The sequence below is a fragment of the Leopardus geoffroyi genome, chromosome C3, assembly GCF_018350155.1.
Source record: "Leopardus geoffroyi isolate Oge1 chromosome C3, O.geoffroyi_Oge1_pat1.0, whole genome shotgun sequence".
NCBI classification, from domain to species: domain Eukaryota; kingdom Metazoa; phylum Chordata; class Mammalia; order Carnivora; family Felidae; genus Leopardus; species Leopardus geoffroyi.
This window is the reverse complement of record NC_059338.1, coordinates 109,473,951-109,493,053: the sequence shown is the minus strand read 5'-3', so window position 1 is coordinate 109,493,053 and position 19,103 is coordinate 109,473,951. Positions and strand designations below refer to the sequence as shown.

Here is a 19,103-nt window from a genome sequence, read left to right as displayed (position 1 = left end):
CCCTCTCACCTTGCAAAACTGGAAGTCTCTACCCATTATATGACGAGTCCCCATTTCCCCTTCCTCTAGCCTCTGGCAATCACCATGTTACTTTCCGTACCTGTAAGTTTGACTACTCCGATACCTAATATAGGTGGGATCCTACAGCATTTGTCTTTTTGTGACTGGCTTATCTCATAATGTCCTCAAGTTTCATCCATGTTGTAGCATGTCTCAGCATGTCCTACCTTTTTAAGGCTGGATAATAATATTTCATTGTATGACATACTATTCCACTCATCTGTTGATGGACATTTGAGTTTCTTCCACCTTTTGGCTGTTGTGAATAATGCTGCTATAACCCAAGCATACAAATATCTGCTCAAGTCCCTGCTTTCAATTCTTTTGGATATGGACCTAGAGGTGGAATTTCTGGACTGTATGGTAATTCTATGTTTAGTTTTTTGAGGAATAGTGTTTTCCAGAGTGGCTACTCCATTTTATATCCCCATCAACAATGCACAGAGTTCAAATTTTTCCACATCCTCACTGACACTTGTTAATTCTTTTTTTTTTTTTTTTCTTTTTTGCTAGTAGCCATCCTAATGGGTAAAAGGTGGTGTCTCCTTGTGGTTTTGATTTACATTTCCCTAATGATTAGTGATGTTGAGCATCTTCTCGTGTGCTTATTGGTCATTCATACATCTTCTTTGGAGAAATGTCTGTTCAAGTCCTTTGCCCATTTTTAAATTGGGTTATTTTTGTTGTTGTTGTTGTTGAGTGGTAGGATCAAAGATTAGAAACATTTTTAAGGCTCTTGATGAAGACAATGAAACCCAGTTCTCGGAGGGTAGTGCCATGCTACCCAACTCCAGAGAGTGCCAGTAATACTGCAGCCTTCTTGGCGTTAGTTATTGCAATAAAAAGAACAAAACAAAAACTTCACTAGTTCGTAGGCAAAATATGATATCACATTGTAATTTTAAGCTAGACTTTTTGATGGGGGCAAAAAAGGAAAATTCGTCAAGAAGCTTCATCTCCATTCCATACTTCAGTAATAGCAGATGAACTATTATCACTTCCAGAAAGTTCCAGCCTCTCTGACTCATCAATTACTTGGCGTGCTAAATATTGAGATTCCAGCCCTGTTGGTCCTACTACAGAAATGTTCTTTTCAAGGGAAGTACATTTTTTACACGTCTTTACAACATTAACTATTAGGCTGTATGTCATGCCTGTACCTCTTTTGGGGCCCTATTATTTTTGTTTCTAATAATTCTAGGGCACACTAATGTGCCATCTTTTCATACTTTCTTTTGTCAGCAAGCATAAAATTCTAAAAAAAAAATCAGATGTCTTGGTATATGATCTTTCTCTTTAAACGTAAGGTTCAGTTTTGGGAAATAAAAAATGCATCGATTACTTTTAAAAACTGCCCACTGGCAGTCACATTTCCATGAAATAAGAAAGGTGTGTCAATTAGGAAACTTAATCCCTAATTGCTTCCAAAATACATAAACTTTGCTTTGGGAAATGAACTTCCAATATAAGAAGGTAGTAAATATATCCAACAAGCCAATAAACTAGGGCATAACAGTACTAACCTTAGGAGTGATATACTGGAATCTATTATATTTTGGTTTGGACCAAGTTTCAAATTTATGCTTTTTTTTTTTTTTTTTTGATCTCTTCTTTTTTTTTTAAATTTAATTTATTTTTTAAATTTACATCCAAGTTAGTTAGCATACAGTGCAACGATGATTTCAGGAGTAGATTCCTTCATGCCCCTTACCCATTTAGCCCACCCCTCCTCCCACAACCCCTCCAGTAACCCTCTGTTTGTTTTCCATATTTAAGAGTCTCTTACGTTTTTGTCTCCCTCACTGTTTTTATATTGTTTTTGCTTCCCTTCCCTTATATTCATCTGTCTTGTATCTTAAAGTCCTCATATGAGTGAAGTCAAATTTATGCTTTAAAAAAAAATGCTATTGTGTCTCACATATATATGTTTCTGAATTGTCAATAAATACAAAAGGACTGTAATAGTAGAAAAATAGAGGCCAGAGCAGTGAAGATAGTAGCTTCTATTCTCATCTGCCTGCCTTTCCCTGGAACACTGGATTCCGTTTTGGACCCCAGTCTTTGATCTAGGTGATCAGTGGTAAGGGGCAAGGAAGGAGGAGTTAATGGAAAGAGGAATGTTTGGCACAAGACACAAGACACAAGAGGACCCTTCAGCTGCTTTGATTATCAGAAGGGCTGGCAAGGAGGGGTGCCTGGGTGGCTCAGTTGGACTTCGGCTTAGGTCATGATCTCGCGGTCTGTGAGTTCGAGCCCCGTGTCGGGCTCTGTGCTGACAGCTCAGGGCCTGGAGCCTGCTTCAGATTCTGTGTCTCCCTCTCTCTCTGCCCCTCCCCTGCTCGTGTTCTCTCTCTCTCTCTCTCTCTCTCTCTCTCTCTGTCAAAAATAAACATTAAAAAAAATTTAAAAGAAGGGCTGGCAAGGAGAAGACTCCAGAAAGCAGAACTAAGATGAGAGTCTTGAATTTACAGGGAGGCTAGTTTCAACCCCACTATAAGGAAACACTTTCTAATAATTAGAGCGCTCCAAATAATTAGGGGGGGGGGGGGCGCCTGGGTGGCGCAGTCGGTTAAGCGTCCGACTTCAGCCAGGTCACGATCTCGCGGTCCGTGAGTTCGAGCCCCGCGTCGGGCTCTGGGCTGATGGCTCACAGCCTGGAGCCTGTTTCTGATTCTGTGTCTCCCTCTCTCTCTGCCCCTCCCCCGTTCATGCTCTGTCTCTCTCTGTCCCAAAAATAAATAAACGTTGAAAAAAAAAAATTAAAAAACAAACAAACAAATAATTAGGGGGATCCAAAACAGGACTGAGCTGTCTCGGGAGACAGAGAGCACTGGGAAGCCTTCCCACAAAGCAGAATAACCTGTCTGCGAGGATGTTATGGAGCAAATTCAGATCCGGGTGGAGGTGAGCAGGGTATGATACCAGCTACATAGGTCCTTTTAACCGAAGATTCCTTGGCTGTCTTGTTTACTCCGAGAGAAACTTTATTTATGCTTTTGCGGGGGTCGAATCACCCGAGCAGAGAAAACCCAAGCTCACCTGCGATAATGGCACTGGTCGTGAAGAAAACATGGTTAATGGGCACCACCATCGCTGTGTTGTAGAGCTTCGTGGCATGATTCAGGAACCTAGAGCAGAAGGCACTGACTGAAGCTCTGGCTTTAAGAGACGTTCAGCAACAAGTTAACAGTAACCTCAAGAAATGCATGTCCTTAAGCTACAACTACAAAGGGAAAGGAAGTGCAGTAAAAGGGCATTTCCAATCAGCAGTCATAGCTTATATGCATCTGATGTATGAGATCAGATGTCAGGTTTTATGGTCTGTTTAAATCAACAACAGTAACAATGAAAAGCAATTAATCATATTCTGAGGCCACAGAAGTTTGAGTTGGAAGTGAGTCAAGCTGCTGGACCAGTATCACACTGGAGCTGATTCATTAGGATAGACCCTAGAATCTGTTAAATATCATATCTGGGGAATAGTGTAGCTATCCATTGACATGCCACATGCCAAGAAGGAAGATGGAGAAGTAAAGGAATGTTTAATGTTTCAAAAACAATGCTCCGTGCTCCAGCTGCACAGCACATGTGGGGAGCTCAGTTTCGCACTCTGGCCACCAGCGCGACTCAGGTTCCCACAGTGAAGCCGTGCTGCCCTGTCATTGACGTCAACTGAGCAATTTTAAAAAGCACTGACGTTTAGGTCCTGTCCTAGCACAATTAAAAAGAAATGCTTTGTGGGTAGATCCCAGGTGTGCCTGAGCACACGTGTGTGTACATGCATGCATGTATATGTGTGTGTGTATATGTACCTATCTATGAACAAACAGACCACTCCTCAGGCGGTTTTGATGGGTGGCCAGTTCTACAGTTCTAGTGCATTCACGGGGCACCAGTGTGGAAGAGGCAGGGACTGGGACAAGGGTGGTGGGAATGCAGGGTGCCTTGGGTTGGACCTGCCTCTTAAGTTCATAAAGCTGAGTTTAAAGATAACGATGCTAATCACCAAATTCCAAAAAGATGTTATAGCCATGCTGACGAATTCGGAAGAAGAAAGGGAGATGAAACAAAGTGGCAAGGCTCAAGCATTAGAAACACACTCACTCTCATAAGGAAATGACAAATGAAACAGTGACAAAACACTGGGTTTCTCCAGTCACTCTCCACCTTCCTTGCAACAGGCCCATGTCCGACCCAGAACTATTAGGCTTTGCTGCTAGCATCTATGGAGGGAACGGCTCTCTTCCCGAGTTTAGGCCCTGATTTCCCAGCTGGCTCCGGGATGGAGCTTTTGCACAGCATTTTGGGATAAACAGAATACTTCCTGGCTGGCTAAAGACAGCCTCGCAGGCAAAGGCATAATCATGATGTGAAACGGAGGGGAAGTGACTGGAGCAGAAGGAGGTGGCAGAGGGTGGGGGGGAGAGAAGAACAGAAATTTAAAATGTTCCATGTCACCACTCTTAGGCCCCAAGAGAAACATAAAACAATCATTCCGCGATCCCACGGGTACAAAGAAAATTCTGGCCAAGGATGCAAAGTTCTGGGGAAAGGATTTCCCTCCCGGCCAAACGTCTGGTTTTGTCCATCCCTGGGCAATTAATGAGCATGAGCTAAGAATGAAGGTGAAGGGTTCATGTATTTCCTATATTTAGAATGAAATCCTGGATGTGGACCTTCCCCTTTGATTTATTGCTAATGACAACCTGCGTACGATGGATATTAATTACAAGCAGAAGAGCATCAGGAAAGTATCAAAGTGCACTTAGCTAGATTGCGGCCATACTTTAGAACTCACAAGACATGAAGGCAAAGCTTAGTAAAAACTTATTATTGGACGCGAAGGAGAAAGCAAGGCGTGCTGGCTGAGGACAAGCTGAAGGCCCTTCACCCTCAGAAATCAGTTACACCTCATTTTAATTATCCACGGACGCCAATAAAGATTAATGCTCAGAGAAGCACGGGAATGTTGAAAGATTAGTGAATAGGTAGAAGCTAACTTACTTGACTTGGAAAACACAAGACGCTATCATGATGATAAACATGATATAGAAGATGGGATAAGTTAGTTGCATTTTATCCGTCACAGAAAAAGTGATCATGCCTGAGACTGCTTTTACTGAAATGACAGTCAACGAGGCTGAAAAAGAAAACAGGAGACACAAATAAAATACATTTTTGAGACAGAATTACCAACAAATATCTGAAGCTTACACAGTAGAGTGGTCAATACTCCAGTCATGCTTTCAGGACGCAGGCTTGTGAGAGGTGGGGGTAGGACGTGGCTCCGGACAAGGGGTAGCCCGGCAGCTCAAGCCGTGCGGCACTTTGAATTTGCCTAAATCAGCTAAAGATCTGCTACGCGACTGGGTGCTCGTTATCTTGGGAGCAAGATGCTTATTTTCCAGCCCTCACTGCTGAAAGGATGTCACAGAGGTTATAATTACTAGGAGATGGGAGAGGAGAAAACAATGAAGGTGGGGGAGAGAAGCAAATTCAGACAGTCCATGTGACATGAGTGGGAAAATAACTATTAAACGATACTGAAAAATCGAAAGCCAAATAGATGAGAAAACTGGAGAGTGGAAAGCGACTCCCTCTGTGAGTTTACTAAGAATTGTACTGAGTCTGTGTCTGAGCCTTTTTGTTCATAAATGTCTAGAAGTCTCATGAAAAAAAATTTTTTTTGAAGACAGTAATAGGAAGCAGGACCAGAGCTGAGTATCCATCTCTCAGAGTCAGCCATAAATCTAAGGGTTACATAAGCACTTTCTATTTATACTCTTATGCTAAAGAGGAACCTGGCCTTAGGCAAACCAATTTTTCATAGGTTCCCAATAGCAATGAAGAAGTGACTTGATAAGGTTATAATATGAAAGCAATGAGGCATTTTCTAGAAACACCATGTCTCTGTAGGAAGAAAATAGTGTTTTCTTTTGGTTTTAGGTTGCTTAAATTTAATGTCGCATCTAATTCCGTAACTAAGCTGAAACCTACAGAAAGTGAAAAAAATAATTTTTACGTGAAATCCAATAACTCTAAGTCAAAGGCAATGCGAACAAGAAACATTTTCTTTGTGCTGTTGGTCTACCTGGTCATGATATATCTGAGCTTTATCCCTTTTAGCTTTTGAAAAGGCATCATATAGAGAGAATGTTTAAAATAGCAGCTGATGGCCAACCAGGGAAAGCCTCCCATAACCTCCTTTTCCAAAAACTGAAAATATACTTCAACTTGAAGAGTACCAGGGCACACTTCCAAATCAGGCATTTTCCTTTCCATTAAAAATCGTAACAGAGAACAGGTGACAAATTCTAAAAACAAACCCCCAATCTGAACAAAGAGGCCCTTACAACTGGGTCCCTCTTCATCTTTAAATAGCTTTTGACCTGATCATCTTACATGTTTTCTACAGATTATGACAATAGTCCTATCTCAGCTAATCTAGGAATTTTATCTGCAGTGATGTGCGCCACTTGATGGTTTAAGTTTGTACGGTTAGCTCTTGAGGGACCTTGATTTCCTCTTCAAAATTTTGCTTGAAATTAGAGTACAATGTGGTTATGGCCTTGTGGTCTGAACAGCCAGGTTTCCCAAAGGGATCATTAATGGGGAAGGAGTTGAACACACTACTCCATTAGCCTCAGAACCTCAGGATTGCAAAGGCCCTTCAAGGTCATCTAATGCAACTACCATCTGATGTTAAATTATACTTGACCGCAAAACAAAAACAAATCTAGACTTTTTATTAAATAGCTAAACCAACTATTGGTTTGCTAATATAGTTAATCACTGTATTTCCAAAGCATGTACAATCACCAACCAATTAATCACTCTTTATTGTAACTCTGCAAGTTATTTCTAGGCTGGTGACAAGTACTTCTGTTTTATTTTTGGGTGGGAATGTGGTTGGTGAGGACAGGTGAAAATACAAAATTTAATATGCTATCATTCTAATGTATACATAAAAAATATAAAGTGCTTATATATTTTCTATTTTTATATACAGAAAAAAAAAAGCTAGGAAAAAATGCCAGAAGAAACAACGTCAAGATCCTATTGGTAGTTATCTTTAGGCACTGGGATTATGAAGAGCCTTTAAACTCATTTTTTAAAACTATAAAAGTTTATATGTTCCTTTAAGAAAATTTGGAAAAATGCAGAAAAGCCTGGAAAGAAAAATGAAAATCACCTGTAATCTCAATACTCATCCCCAAGTCATTTTTAACATTTGGGAATATTTCTTTGTAGCTATTTTCCTGTCTCTGGATATGAATACATTATAACATATGTATATGTATATGTATATGTATATGTATATGTATAATATATGTTATATATATATATATAACAAATAGTATATACTATTTAGGAACCTAGTTTCAACTGCCATCAAGTATTTTCTATGCCATTAAATATTCTTCTGAGCATGATTTTCATCAGCTGTGAAGTATGCCTTTGCATGAATTATACTTCATCTTGGTAATTCCCTATTTTTTTTGCATATTTAGGTTATTTAGGTACATCCTTTTTTTTCCTGGAATTAAAAATGAGGTTGTGATGAATATCCCTGAACATATATCTTTGCAAAGCACTCTGCCAATTGCCCTAGGAAAATGAGCTATGGGGCAGGGGAGCAGGGTTGGGGGGGGGGGGCTCTGTGACAGATGCTGTTCTTCTGAAATATACTGGCAAGCTGCCTTCTATAGACTATCAGTCACATTCCCATAGTACTGTGAGGCAGCGCTCAGTTACACGGATTTTTACCTTTTTCTTGATGGCCCTGTTTTTCTTATTTCTCAACAATAGACATGTATTACTTTCGTCATCACAGTGGTACTGCTTTTGCCTGACATAGCTGACCTGTGTTTGAAATCTGGCCTTCTCGGTTTCCTCCGACTTCATCAACTGTTCCTTCCAGAGACTTTCCCAAATTGCTACCAATGTCTCCTTATTAGAGCCACAAATATTTCACTTTTTAATTTGGCTTCCATAATCTGAGTATGCTAAGCATAGAGAAGGACTTCCTAGCTTTCTCAGCTTCCTGATCAGTTGAAAGCATCTTTTTAAAAAAATTTTATTTATTTATTTTGAGAGAGAGAGCGGGAGAGGGGCAGAGAGAGAGGGAGAGACAGAGACTCTCAAGTAGGTTCGGTACCATCAGTGTGGAACCTGATGCGGGTCTCGAACCCACAAACCGTGAGACCATGACCTGAGCTGAAACCAAGAGTCGGACGCTTAACCAACTGAGCCACGCAGGTGCCCCTAGTTGGAAGTATTCGGTTGGGAGTTTTAAGACTTAAAGACTGCAGCCACAGGCCCGGGGAGCCCCTCACCAGAAGCCAGTTTTCTTTCTTCCTGGTTGCCCTCACTTTCTATTCTCTTTTTAGTTCATTTTTTTTATCTATCACATAAACAATATTAACAATAAAGTAAAAACAAATCCACCTGCATACTACTGTTACCTCTCACTTATCTCCAGCGTATGCTTCATACCTTTTAATCACAACGAAGGTAGGTACCATGTTGTGTGCTACATTTTCCATTTAATTTGACACTATAACTATTTTTCAAAGCTGCTACATGGTTTCCATAATCATTTTTTCTTGTAGAAGTCATTAGTGATCATTGTAAAATGCCCAACCAGCACAGATAAGTAGAAAGGGAAGAGTGGGCAATCTTTTTCTCATTTCTTAGTATGATGACAGCACTTGTGCTATTTCTCCAGCATGTAGGCTTCAGCTTTTGGTTTAAGAGAAATATATTTTTCCAATTTCACAGAAACAGAGACTAGAATGGTGGTTGTCAGGGGCAGGGAGTAGGGGGAAGGGAGTGATGTAGGTCAAAGGGTCTAAATGTTTAGTTTAAGAAGAGTAAATTCTGAGGATCTAAGACACAGCATGGTGACTACAGTTAATAACGCGGTATTGTATACTTCAGAGTTGCTGAGAGATCTTAAGCCTTCTCATTACACACACACACACACACACACACACACACACACACACACACACACAGTTCACTATGTTAACTATAGGGGGTGATAAATGCGTTCATTATCATGAGCTCAGTAATCATTCTGTGATGTATATGCGCATCAAATTACCACGTGGTGTACTTAAATACATACATTCTATGTGTCAATAATTTCCCAATAAAGTGAAAATTATTAAAAAGAGAGAAATATGTTTTTAACACAGATATCTTTCTATTCTGATTACACTTCAAATTCTTTATTAGGAATGGATATTAAATTTTAACATGTCTTTTCAGCATCTGGATATTTACATGATATTTCCCTTTTTGGGCTATTAACATGATGAACTATATCAATGGATTTCTTTTTTTTTTTTAATGTGTATTTATTTTTGAGACAGAGAGAGATGGAGCATGAACAGGGGAGGGTCAGAGAGAGAGGGAGACACAGAATCCAAGGCAGGCTCCAGGCTCTGAGCTGTCAGCACAGAGCCTGATGCGGGGCTTGAACTCATGGATGGTGAGATCATGACCTGAGCTGAAGTCTGACGCTAACCGACTGAGCCACCCAGGCGCCCCATATCAATGGATTTCTTAAAGAACCATGCTTTCTTTCCCATAATTAATTTAGTTAATTCAAATGTTTTCTCTGTGCTCACTGTCCTCAGTTCCAGGTAATTATACACAGTGTAACTAGAACAGACATAGCTGTGTCCTCATAGAACTGATTAGGTGGAGAAGATGAGCAATATCAGAATGTAAATATGTAAGTAGGATATGTAAATATAAATTGTAAGCGTTACAGAGAAAAAGAACTGGTTTCATTAAGACCACTTGGTCATGAAGTATGTCGGGTTTTTTTTTTTTTCTGGATTCTACTTGCTAATTTTTTGAGACTTTTACATTAATATTGAGTGGGGAAATTAGTACAGGGTATTCTTACTGTGTGCTACTTGGGATCAGTATTGATACTCATTATGTAAACAAAACGGGAAAGCTTTCTTCTTATGTCCTCAAATAGTGTGAACAACAACAAAACAGAATCTGTTTCTTAAAGATTTAACCTTCTAGGTTGAAAGTAAAGATGGGGGGTGGGAGGGAGGGGAGGGTGGGTGATGGGTATTGAAGAGGGCATCTTTTGGGATGAGCACTGGGTGTTGTATGGAAACTAATTTGACAATAAATTTCATATAATAAAAAAAAAAAGAAAGTCAACTATGTAGGCCTGGTTCTTTTCAGGATGTAGCTTTTTAAACCGTTCTTCCATGTCCTCCATATCTATTTTCCTTTAAAAAATAATTTTCATCTTTGTTGTCGCTTTTGTTTCTAATTTTGTATATTTGAGATTTTTCCTTTTTTTTTGTCTTATGAAGGATATATTTTAATGTCTTTTAAGAATAGATTCTTGGGTTTATTTATCAATCCATTTTTTTTCTGTGCTCTATTTCATTAATTTTTACCTTTATTAATCACTCCTTTCTGCTTGCTTCGGCTTTATTTCAGTGTTTTTTTCCCTCCCGTTTTGAGCTGAGTGCTTGACTTACATTTAATGTAATGAATTTCCTTCTGAATACAGCATTAGTCATAAACTACAGGTTTAATATTAAGTGTTTTCATAATAATTTAAAAATATATGCTGCAATGAAAGCTTGGTTTCTACTTGGGCCCAGCTGCAGTTTAAAAGTAGTGTCAGCATTTCCAGATGTTACAGTTTTACTGGTTTCTGTTATTTTTGTTATTATTTTCTGTTTTTATTTCACTGTGATCTGAGAATGTGGTCCATACTTCAACTTCCTGGAATTTATCAAGGATTTCTTTGTGGGCAATTACACAATTAACTTCTGTAAATGTCACACAGGCACTTGAAGGCAGGTGTATGGTCTGTTTTCAGGATTTAGAGTTCAACGTTAGAGCAACGTTGAGGACTCATTCTTCTGTCCTTATAGATCTTTCTGTCTACCTACCTTCCATGAACTAAGAGAAGTCTTCTACTCCTCTCATATTTCTATTAACATCGTTTTCAAAAGAGCTGCTGCCTGAATCTCCTGAGGGCCCCTGGCCTTGGTGTCTCCCCCTCCCAACCCTCAATTCTGCCACGATGAGCAACTAAATACTAATATGGGGCCTCCAGGAGCCTTTGCTTCTGCCTGGATTTTAACTTAGATAGTAATAGTATGCCCTTTTGCTTTCTTTTACTTTCAGTCTGAGTAAACTTGTTTTAGATGACATTTATGTATGAAGTCAGAGTATTTCACAACCACCAAGGGCCGGTTAGAAAGGTCACCATTTCTACAACTCTTGTGGAGCTAAACCAGAGAACTGTGGATGAATCCAATTTCAGAATCTTTTTTCAAAATCAATCTGGGAATTTTTCTGAAGCCCAATATGGGAATCTTTCTTTATTATTAGGTGAATTTACCCTATTTACATTTATGATCATAACTGCTATGTATGATCTTAATTCTGTTATCTTATTTTCCTATTTAAAATGTCCTTTATTTTCAATATTTTCCTATATAATGTGCATTTTATCTCTTAGTTGTTTGCTTTTGTTCTCCCTATCTGGCAATTTGGAAAGAAGCAACAATAAAGTTCTTCTTCCGTTCTTTTCATCAACAGCATACCTGACTGTGGTATAAATTCATTTCTACAAGTAATTATCATAGGTACAAATCTTCCAATTCAAAGGAGAGAACTAGTTTGTGAAATGAAGATGGACAAATGAAACTCAGCCCCTCCTTAGCATGAAGGTTGCTGCCTGTCCCAGTGGTATAGGTATAATCTACAGAATCATAGCAAACAACACACGACGTATGGTTCATTTTATTGGCAAGGAAGAGGAAAAAAAAATCATAAATAATTTTTTAAAAGGCAATTTTCCAAGTGATTAGTGAGAGCTCCTAGTGTTGATTTATATGAAGATGTGTGTGTGTGTGTATGTGTGCATGTGTGCGTGTGTGTGTGTGTAAGAGGAGGGGAAAGGGCAGATTTAAAAATACACAGTGAGCTTACAGAACCATCAGTTTTAAAATCCTGGGGAAAAAAAGGAAATGGGTAGATAAACAATGAATGAAAGAAATGTTGTATTTAAGAAAATCATACTGCTTACATTTACATTTCATATTAGCCATATTTTGGTAAGTAATTCCTGATAAAAAAGTTTCAATTGGGATCATTCTTTTGTTCCTCTTTTAATATTTTTCAATTACATCCTAAGAAACAAAATCCTCCAACTGTCAGAGAGCAAATAAAATTACTCAGAAGTAAAAACGCTGACATGTTTTTAAAGGAACTAAACAGACACCACTTGGAGATATGGATGTGCAAAATACAGTTTGCGTGATTGAGCCTGGGTTTCTTTCTGCAGATCAGAGTTGAAAAGTAGAAAGAAACAATGAGAAAGGAACAGAATGCTTAAGTGTTCTCCTTCAAACCTCTTTTTTCACTTAGCATGGTTAGATTGGAGAATGAGAGAACAGTACGTTCTTACCTAGAAGTGCCACCAGGCTTAGCAGGATCACCATGTGCTTCATTGCTTTTCTTTTATGGAAATAGAGGAGGGTGCAGAAAATTAATATTTCGAAAATCTAGAAGTGAAAAAGATGCAAAAGAGTAGAGTATCAATTATTTTACACACAGTCTTCTGAATGCCACACTTCTCTTTCTGGTTTTGCAACAGTTCGTTCCCCTGTGAGAATTGAGGGTGCCTGGCGTTCCTGAGGACAATTACGAACATATGAGGACAATATACGGAACCTCAGCCATCCAGACCCAGAGCTCTAACCTCACCTATATGCCAACGATGCCGAGATCGGCAACCCTGATCTCATTTTACCCAACTATCTTCTAGACATCTCCACGCGCACATTTGATAGCGTAGCACACAAATGCGGGCAGTAAATTCCTGAAGGCCTTCCTTCCCCACCTATCCCTCGTGGGGCCTTCACCCCTGCAATGAATGGCCTCACCACACACCTTTTGCACCAGCCAGCAACTCCTTCCTTTCCATCACTCCCTGCTGCCCTCTCTCTGACCACTGCAACAGCTTCCAATTCGTCTCGGATTCTACTCTTGCCTCTACAACCCAGCCATTCAGCGGCCAGAGGAATCATTTAAAAGCACAATTTGGGGGCGCCTGGGTGGCTCAGTCGGCTAAGCGTCCAACTTCAGCTCAGGTCACGATCTCACGGTCCATGAGTTTGAGCCCCGCGTCGGGCTCTGTGCTGACCGCTCAGAGCCTGGAGCCTGCTTCGGATTCTGTGTCTCCCTCTCTCTCTGACCCTCCCCCGTTCATGCTCCGTCTGTCTCTGTCTCAAAAATAAATAAACGTTAAAAAATTAAAAATAAATAAATAAAAGCACAATTTGAATAATGAACTAGGTCATTCATAGAGAATGTATATGATACACATATAAGGTATTTACATAATATGACAAGTAGTCATGTGCCCTGCACCTAGCCAGAGAAAGAGAACCTACCCATACTTTGAGGTCTCCTGTGCACCCCACCCCAATTGCGCCCCCCTCCTCCTTGGCTCTCCCCAGCAACCACTACACTGAATTCTGTGTTTACTCTTCATTTTCTTTATGGTTTACCACCTTTCATGTGTCTCCCAACAGCGCCTTGTTTATTTTTGCACATGTCTGGACTTTATACATGCAGAATCATACTTGGTTTTGATTACTTGCTTTTCTCCCCCACTGTGCATTGTTTACGAGATTTATCCAGGATGATATATGTAATAGAATTATATATTGTATCCAGTCATTCCTTTGCTTAAATCTCCTATGGTTTTCTATCACATTAAGAATAAAAGCCTGGATGGCCCACCTCTGCCAGGCACAGATCCCCCACCCCCTGCCAGTTCTCTGCAATGCTCAGATTGCTCTGGCCTTTGCACTAACTGCACTAACTGTTGGAGTTGCCTGGAATACTCCTTCCCTGATTTCCCTACAATGGCTCCTTCTAGTCACTCTAGTCACTCAAAGGAGTCACTCAGCTTACACATCACTTCCTCCAAGATGTCTTCTCTGACTGCTCTAACAGAGCCATCCCTCATTTACTGTGGAGTGTAGAATATTTCCTGTTCATGCATTTGTATGTTTCTTGTCTGTCTCCCCAACTAGCACATCAGTTCTATGAGAACAGGGACTTTATCTGTCCTGTTTGCTACTGTCTTTAGTGCCTGGGCACAGTCGGTTACTCAATGAGTATTTATGGAATTAATGAATAAATTACACCTCAAATTTATTATGAACACCTTGCCAAAAACCAAGACTTAATGTCTAATAAACTGAGTGTTCAATAAATATTAATTGACTGAATGTCTAAAATTTTCCTGCCCATAAGAAAACTCTAATGTAACTTTGAGTTCTCAGTTTTATTTTTGTTTTCACTTTTTTCTTTTTTGAAGTCCTTAAGATAGCCTGATGCAAGTTATTTTTTTTCAAAGAGGTAGTATCCCTGGCCTGAAATCGTAAATATGAATGTTTACTTTTCTGACATAAAAACACCACCACTAATTTTTTCCTTAAAAATTACTAGAGTTACGGACTTCAGCACATTCAGGACTATATTTTACTTATGGAGCCATCTCTAAATCAACATGAATCTCTACTGTTTCAGTTCAAGGTTTGCTTTTTTCTTTTTTTAATCCTCTGTGGGCATGGAAAGCAGCAAGACCATATCTTCCTCATTTAAAAACCTTTCATCTCATGTGGAAGATTAAGTCATCCCTCAGCTTTTTCCCGGTAAATTAAACCAATTACTTTAACTTTTTCTTAAAGGACTTTTTGCCAGGTCTTTAATTGAATCAAGCCATGCTACAAAGGCTATTAAACTCCTATCACTTTGTCTTCCCCCAAACTGCCATCACAACATGGGTTGGGTGTCCCCACCTCTGTGCAGCTCATCAATCATTAGCAGAAATACCCCTGTCGCTTCACTCCCCTCTCAACCACAGGCTTCCATTTCTCACACTGACATAAACAACTCACGGCAGCATTTGGGACCACTGTATTTGTTGCTGGAAAGAAGGTGGCTCAGCCTGCATTAATGCACAGAGTGTCTTAGCTAAATGTGTTAGCGGGAGGATTATTAATTGGGGGGAAGGGAGAAATGAGGGTAGTTATCAGTTCTAAATATCAAATATGACTTTCTTTTCTTTTCCTTTCTTTTCTTTTCTTTTCTTTTCTTTTCTTTTCTTTTCTTTTCTTTTCTTTTCTTTTCTTTTCCTTTCCTTTCTTTTCTTTTCTTTCTTTCCCTTCCAAATTCCATCTCTGTGGTTAACACGAGCTCCTATGACTCACAGAATGGCTGTCATTGCCCTGCATTCTGCCTTGTGGCAAGAGGTCACGGAGCTCCCAGGAATAAAATATTCAAGCAGCATGAATTAATGTTAATTTTTTTTCCTAGCAACATTTCTCCCCCTCTCTGAAAATATCACTGTTAAAGCGGCTGTGATTTCTACAGGTTGCTGAGACCCAGGGAGAGGCTGCTTTGCTGATTGCTGTCTCAGAGGTCAGAAATAATAACGGCACTTAACTGCAGGCTCACCACCCGCTCTACTCGTACCAATTCACTCAATCCTCACAACCTGAGGAAGCAGGCACTATTTTACAGATGAAGAAACCAAGGCTCAGAGGGGTTAAATGACGTAGGTCTGGTAGGCAGAATAATGGCCTCCCAAAGATGTCCATGTCCTAATCTCTGTAACTTGTGTGTATGTTACTTTACATGGCAGAGGGGCTTTGGAGATGCAATTAAGGCTATGGACCTTGAGATGGGGAGATTATCCTGGATTATCCAAGAGCGCTCAAAGTAATCATACGAGTCCTAAAAAGCAGAGAACCATCCCAGGCATGGTCAGAGAGAGATGGAACATGAGAAAGAACAGCGTCAAGGAAGGCTGGTGGCCTCTAGAAGGTGGAAAAGGCAAGGAAATGGATTCTCCTCCAGAGGCACAGGCAAGGAATATAATGCTGCCAATACCTTCATTTTAGCCCAGTGAGACCCGTGTTGGACTTCTGACCTTTAAAACTGTAAGATAATAAATCTGTATTGCTTTAAGCCACTAAGTCTGTGGCAATTCGTTATGGAAGTAATTGGAAGCTAACTTAGGTTCTGGTATCTGAAGTCCTTCCAGAAGAACAGAATCTTCAGGATGAGTTTTCTGAATTGACTCTGGGTTTTTCTGGATTGGTTCTCTCATCTAATTAGATTTAAAGGCACTCATCACCCTGTTTTTGGTGGTAAGGAGTACTGGCGGGCCATGGGATGATGTGACAAAAGAGATACAGGCTCCTGGGCCTTGTTTCTGAGGCTTCTACTTCACGCAAGCCTTAAACGTAACATGAACATGGACGTTCCATGGACATCCATCTGGTGCCGGTAAACACCCGAGACAGGGAGATGCTGTTAGCCAGCCTGGGATACAATTTTACAATCCTCTTTTGAGAAATGTACAGCTTATTCAGACTCTAAAATGCTTTCTTATTCATTTTAGTAGTTATTTGATCAGTCCTAAAAAGCAATTCAGGTACTGCATTTCTATTCAGTGTAATACAAGAGTAGCTAGATGAATGATCCTTCAAAGAATAGCCTTAATTGCTGTAATTATGATCTCTGCAGTCATGGTTTGCAGAAAAAGCATGGAAACCTCCATCTCTAAGGATTAAATATTAATTACCTCGATGTTTAAGCCAAACTTAAACATCGATGTCAGATTTAAGCCAAACTTCGGCTCAAGAGCTTAGCATGTAATTGGTAACATCTAGAGTCTTTAGAGAGGTAACATAAAATGGATTAAATTCCAAACTAAGATAATGTAGATATATTCCCTTTAGAGTCTAAAGCCAATAGTGTTATTAAAAAAAAATTTTTTTTAAGGTTTATTCAGTTTTCAGAGACAGAGACAGAGCGTGAGAGGGGGAGGGGCAGAGAGAGAGAGAGAGAGAGAGAGAGAGACAAAGAATCTGAAGCAGCCTCCAGGCTCTGGGCCATCAGCACAGAGCCTGACACGAGTTTCGAACTCACAGACTGTGAGAGGCGCTCCCCCATAGTGTTATTCAAATGTGACTTTATTAAAGACTTATTTTATGCTATCTTATAATATCTGGAATTAGTTACATTTTTGGATGACATTTACTTTCAAATATACTTTCATTATTTTATGGGAATATGGGTCTCTCCCAGGGCTGTAAAATTCCTGTTACAGGACTTCTTCTCTATACCCTGGATGTCCAGTCTGTTGAATGAACTAGTGAATAAATGAATGAATGAATTTAAGAGTTGACTTTGGAAAACGGCAAAATACAAGTAATGTCAGAGTTTCTTTTGTGGAAATAGAAGGTTTAAGAAAGAGTAGTTTCGTTCTTTTAAATGTGTTCTCTGATGTTAAAATAATATAAGACACGTCATCATCAAACACTGCTGCTTATTCCAGGAAATCAAATCTTGCTGCATATTTAATCTCCCAAGGATTCAACTCGGGCTATTCATTTTCTGGTCACCGATTGGGTGACCCTTTTCTTACTGGATGAAGAATCTGTTTTGCCTGTAGGCAAATAATAATAATACGTTGGTAGGACTTCAAGTCTCAGCTATCATGAAAATGGATTTGATAAAATCTCTGATTGTTAATGGGCTGGGTCTGCTGGACAAGCAGGAAGTTACAAGGGGGCAGAGGAGAGACATAAAGAATGACAGACCTGAAGAAGGCTAATCTGAATTAGGCAGTCCAATCCTAAAGTCTGATGTACAGGGGAAGGGGAGCCTTCCAATATAAAAAGGAGGAGAGCTCAGGAGAGAAGACACTGAGTTCAATTTTTGAGATGTTACATTCGAGGAACCCATGACATGTCCAAGACAGGGATGAGCAATCAGTGGACAGATGAGAACACAGAACTGCGGCTCAGAAGACGCCTGGGAGAGAGATGTAGACTGGATTTAGAAGTCTTTCTAAAGGATGATGGGGGTTGTCAATGAGATCACACTAGAAAACCTTGGAAGAATATGTAGCATGAAGAGATCAAGAGTGGTTGGCATGAGAGAAGGATGTGCCCACCAAGAGTATTGGATGGCCTAGTCAGAGAGGAAGAGGAGAAATCGGGAAAATAAATTGAGGAAGCCACGGAAGAGAGGGGTTCAAGTAGAAGATGGTGGGTTATGAGTAAATGCTGCACAAGGTTCAAAAAACATCAGGACCAAAAAAGCAATTCCATTTGGCAATTTGTTGGGGGGGGGGGGGCACGGATCTATCAGATGATAAAGAGTGAGGAGTGAATAGGAGTTGGGGAAGTAGAGGGGAGAGTAGAGTGGAAGGGAAATAGGACAGTTAATTGAAGAGTGTGTATGGATGAGGATTTAAAAACAAAAACAAAAACAGAGAAACCTAATTTGTTTAAGTAAAAGAAAGCAGTATAGAGGGAGACTAGAAAGAGAAAACACCTGTAAGCATTTGTGTTCTGGTGGTCGGAATTATATATCAGAGATGGCGAGATATATAGAATTCCTGTCACCAAGATTAAGGACTGCCAGATAATAACGTAATATCATATAGTTCCCACTGTAATATCCTGGGTTACACTTAAAGCAAAGTTCACCAGTAAACATGTCCCTGCAAATGCCAATGGCACAGTTTTGAATAACAGGTATATGAAGTAGGGTCATACTATTTTACCTATTTCAATGGCAGAGGACTAGATCAGATAGCTTTTCAAAATCATTTCTGATGCTAAATATGTATGATTCTCTGTGCTTTGATTCTTCTTGTTGAATTCACAATTATTTTACTAATATAGTTCTCGGTTAAAGGTCACGTAGTCTATCCCAGTTTTCTTCTTACCACCTGCCCCTCCTGGAATACACTTTTTCTTCAATATAAACTGACTTCTGAAACAAGTTACACATCAACCACCACAAGCACGTTCTCTCTATACTCACGGGGTACAGCCACTACATCAAATAAAGTATCCCAGTTAGTGGCTTCAAATTTCTATATCAGCTCATTCCATTCTTTCTTTTACACATCTCTCAGCATTATCCTTCTACTTCTCCCCAGACAATCT

At 39.7% G+C, this 19,103-nt stretch overlaps 1 protein-coding gene across 1 annotated transcript in view; it reads right to left on the bottom strand.

Annotated features, from left to right (window-relative positions):
- Positions 1–19,103, bottom strand: part of NIPAL2 (NIPA like domain containing 2) — an 83,369-nt gene that overhangs the window by 4,431 nt on the left and 59,835 nt on the right. Inside the window, exons 9-11 of the mRNA XM_045455835.1 lie at positions 12,527–12,623; positions 5,065–5,200; positions 3,100–3,188 (exon numbers count right to left, since the gene is read on the bottom strand). Coding sequence (XP_045311791.1) covers positions 3,100–3,188; positions 5,065–5,200; positions 12,527–12,623 — 322 coding nt within the window. The remainder of the gene's footprint in view (positions 1–3,099; positions 3,189–5,064; positions 5,201–12,526; positions 12,624–19,103) is intronic.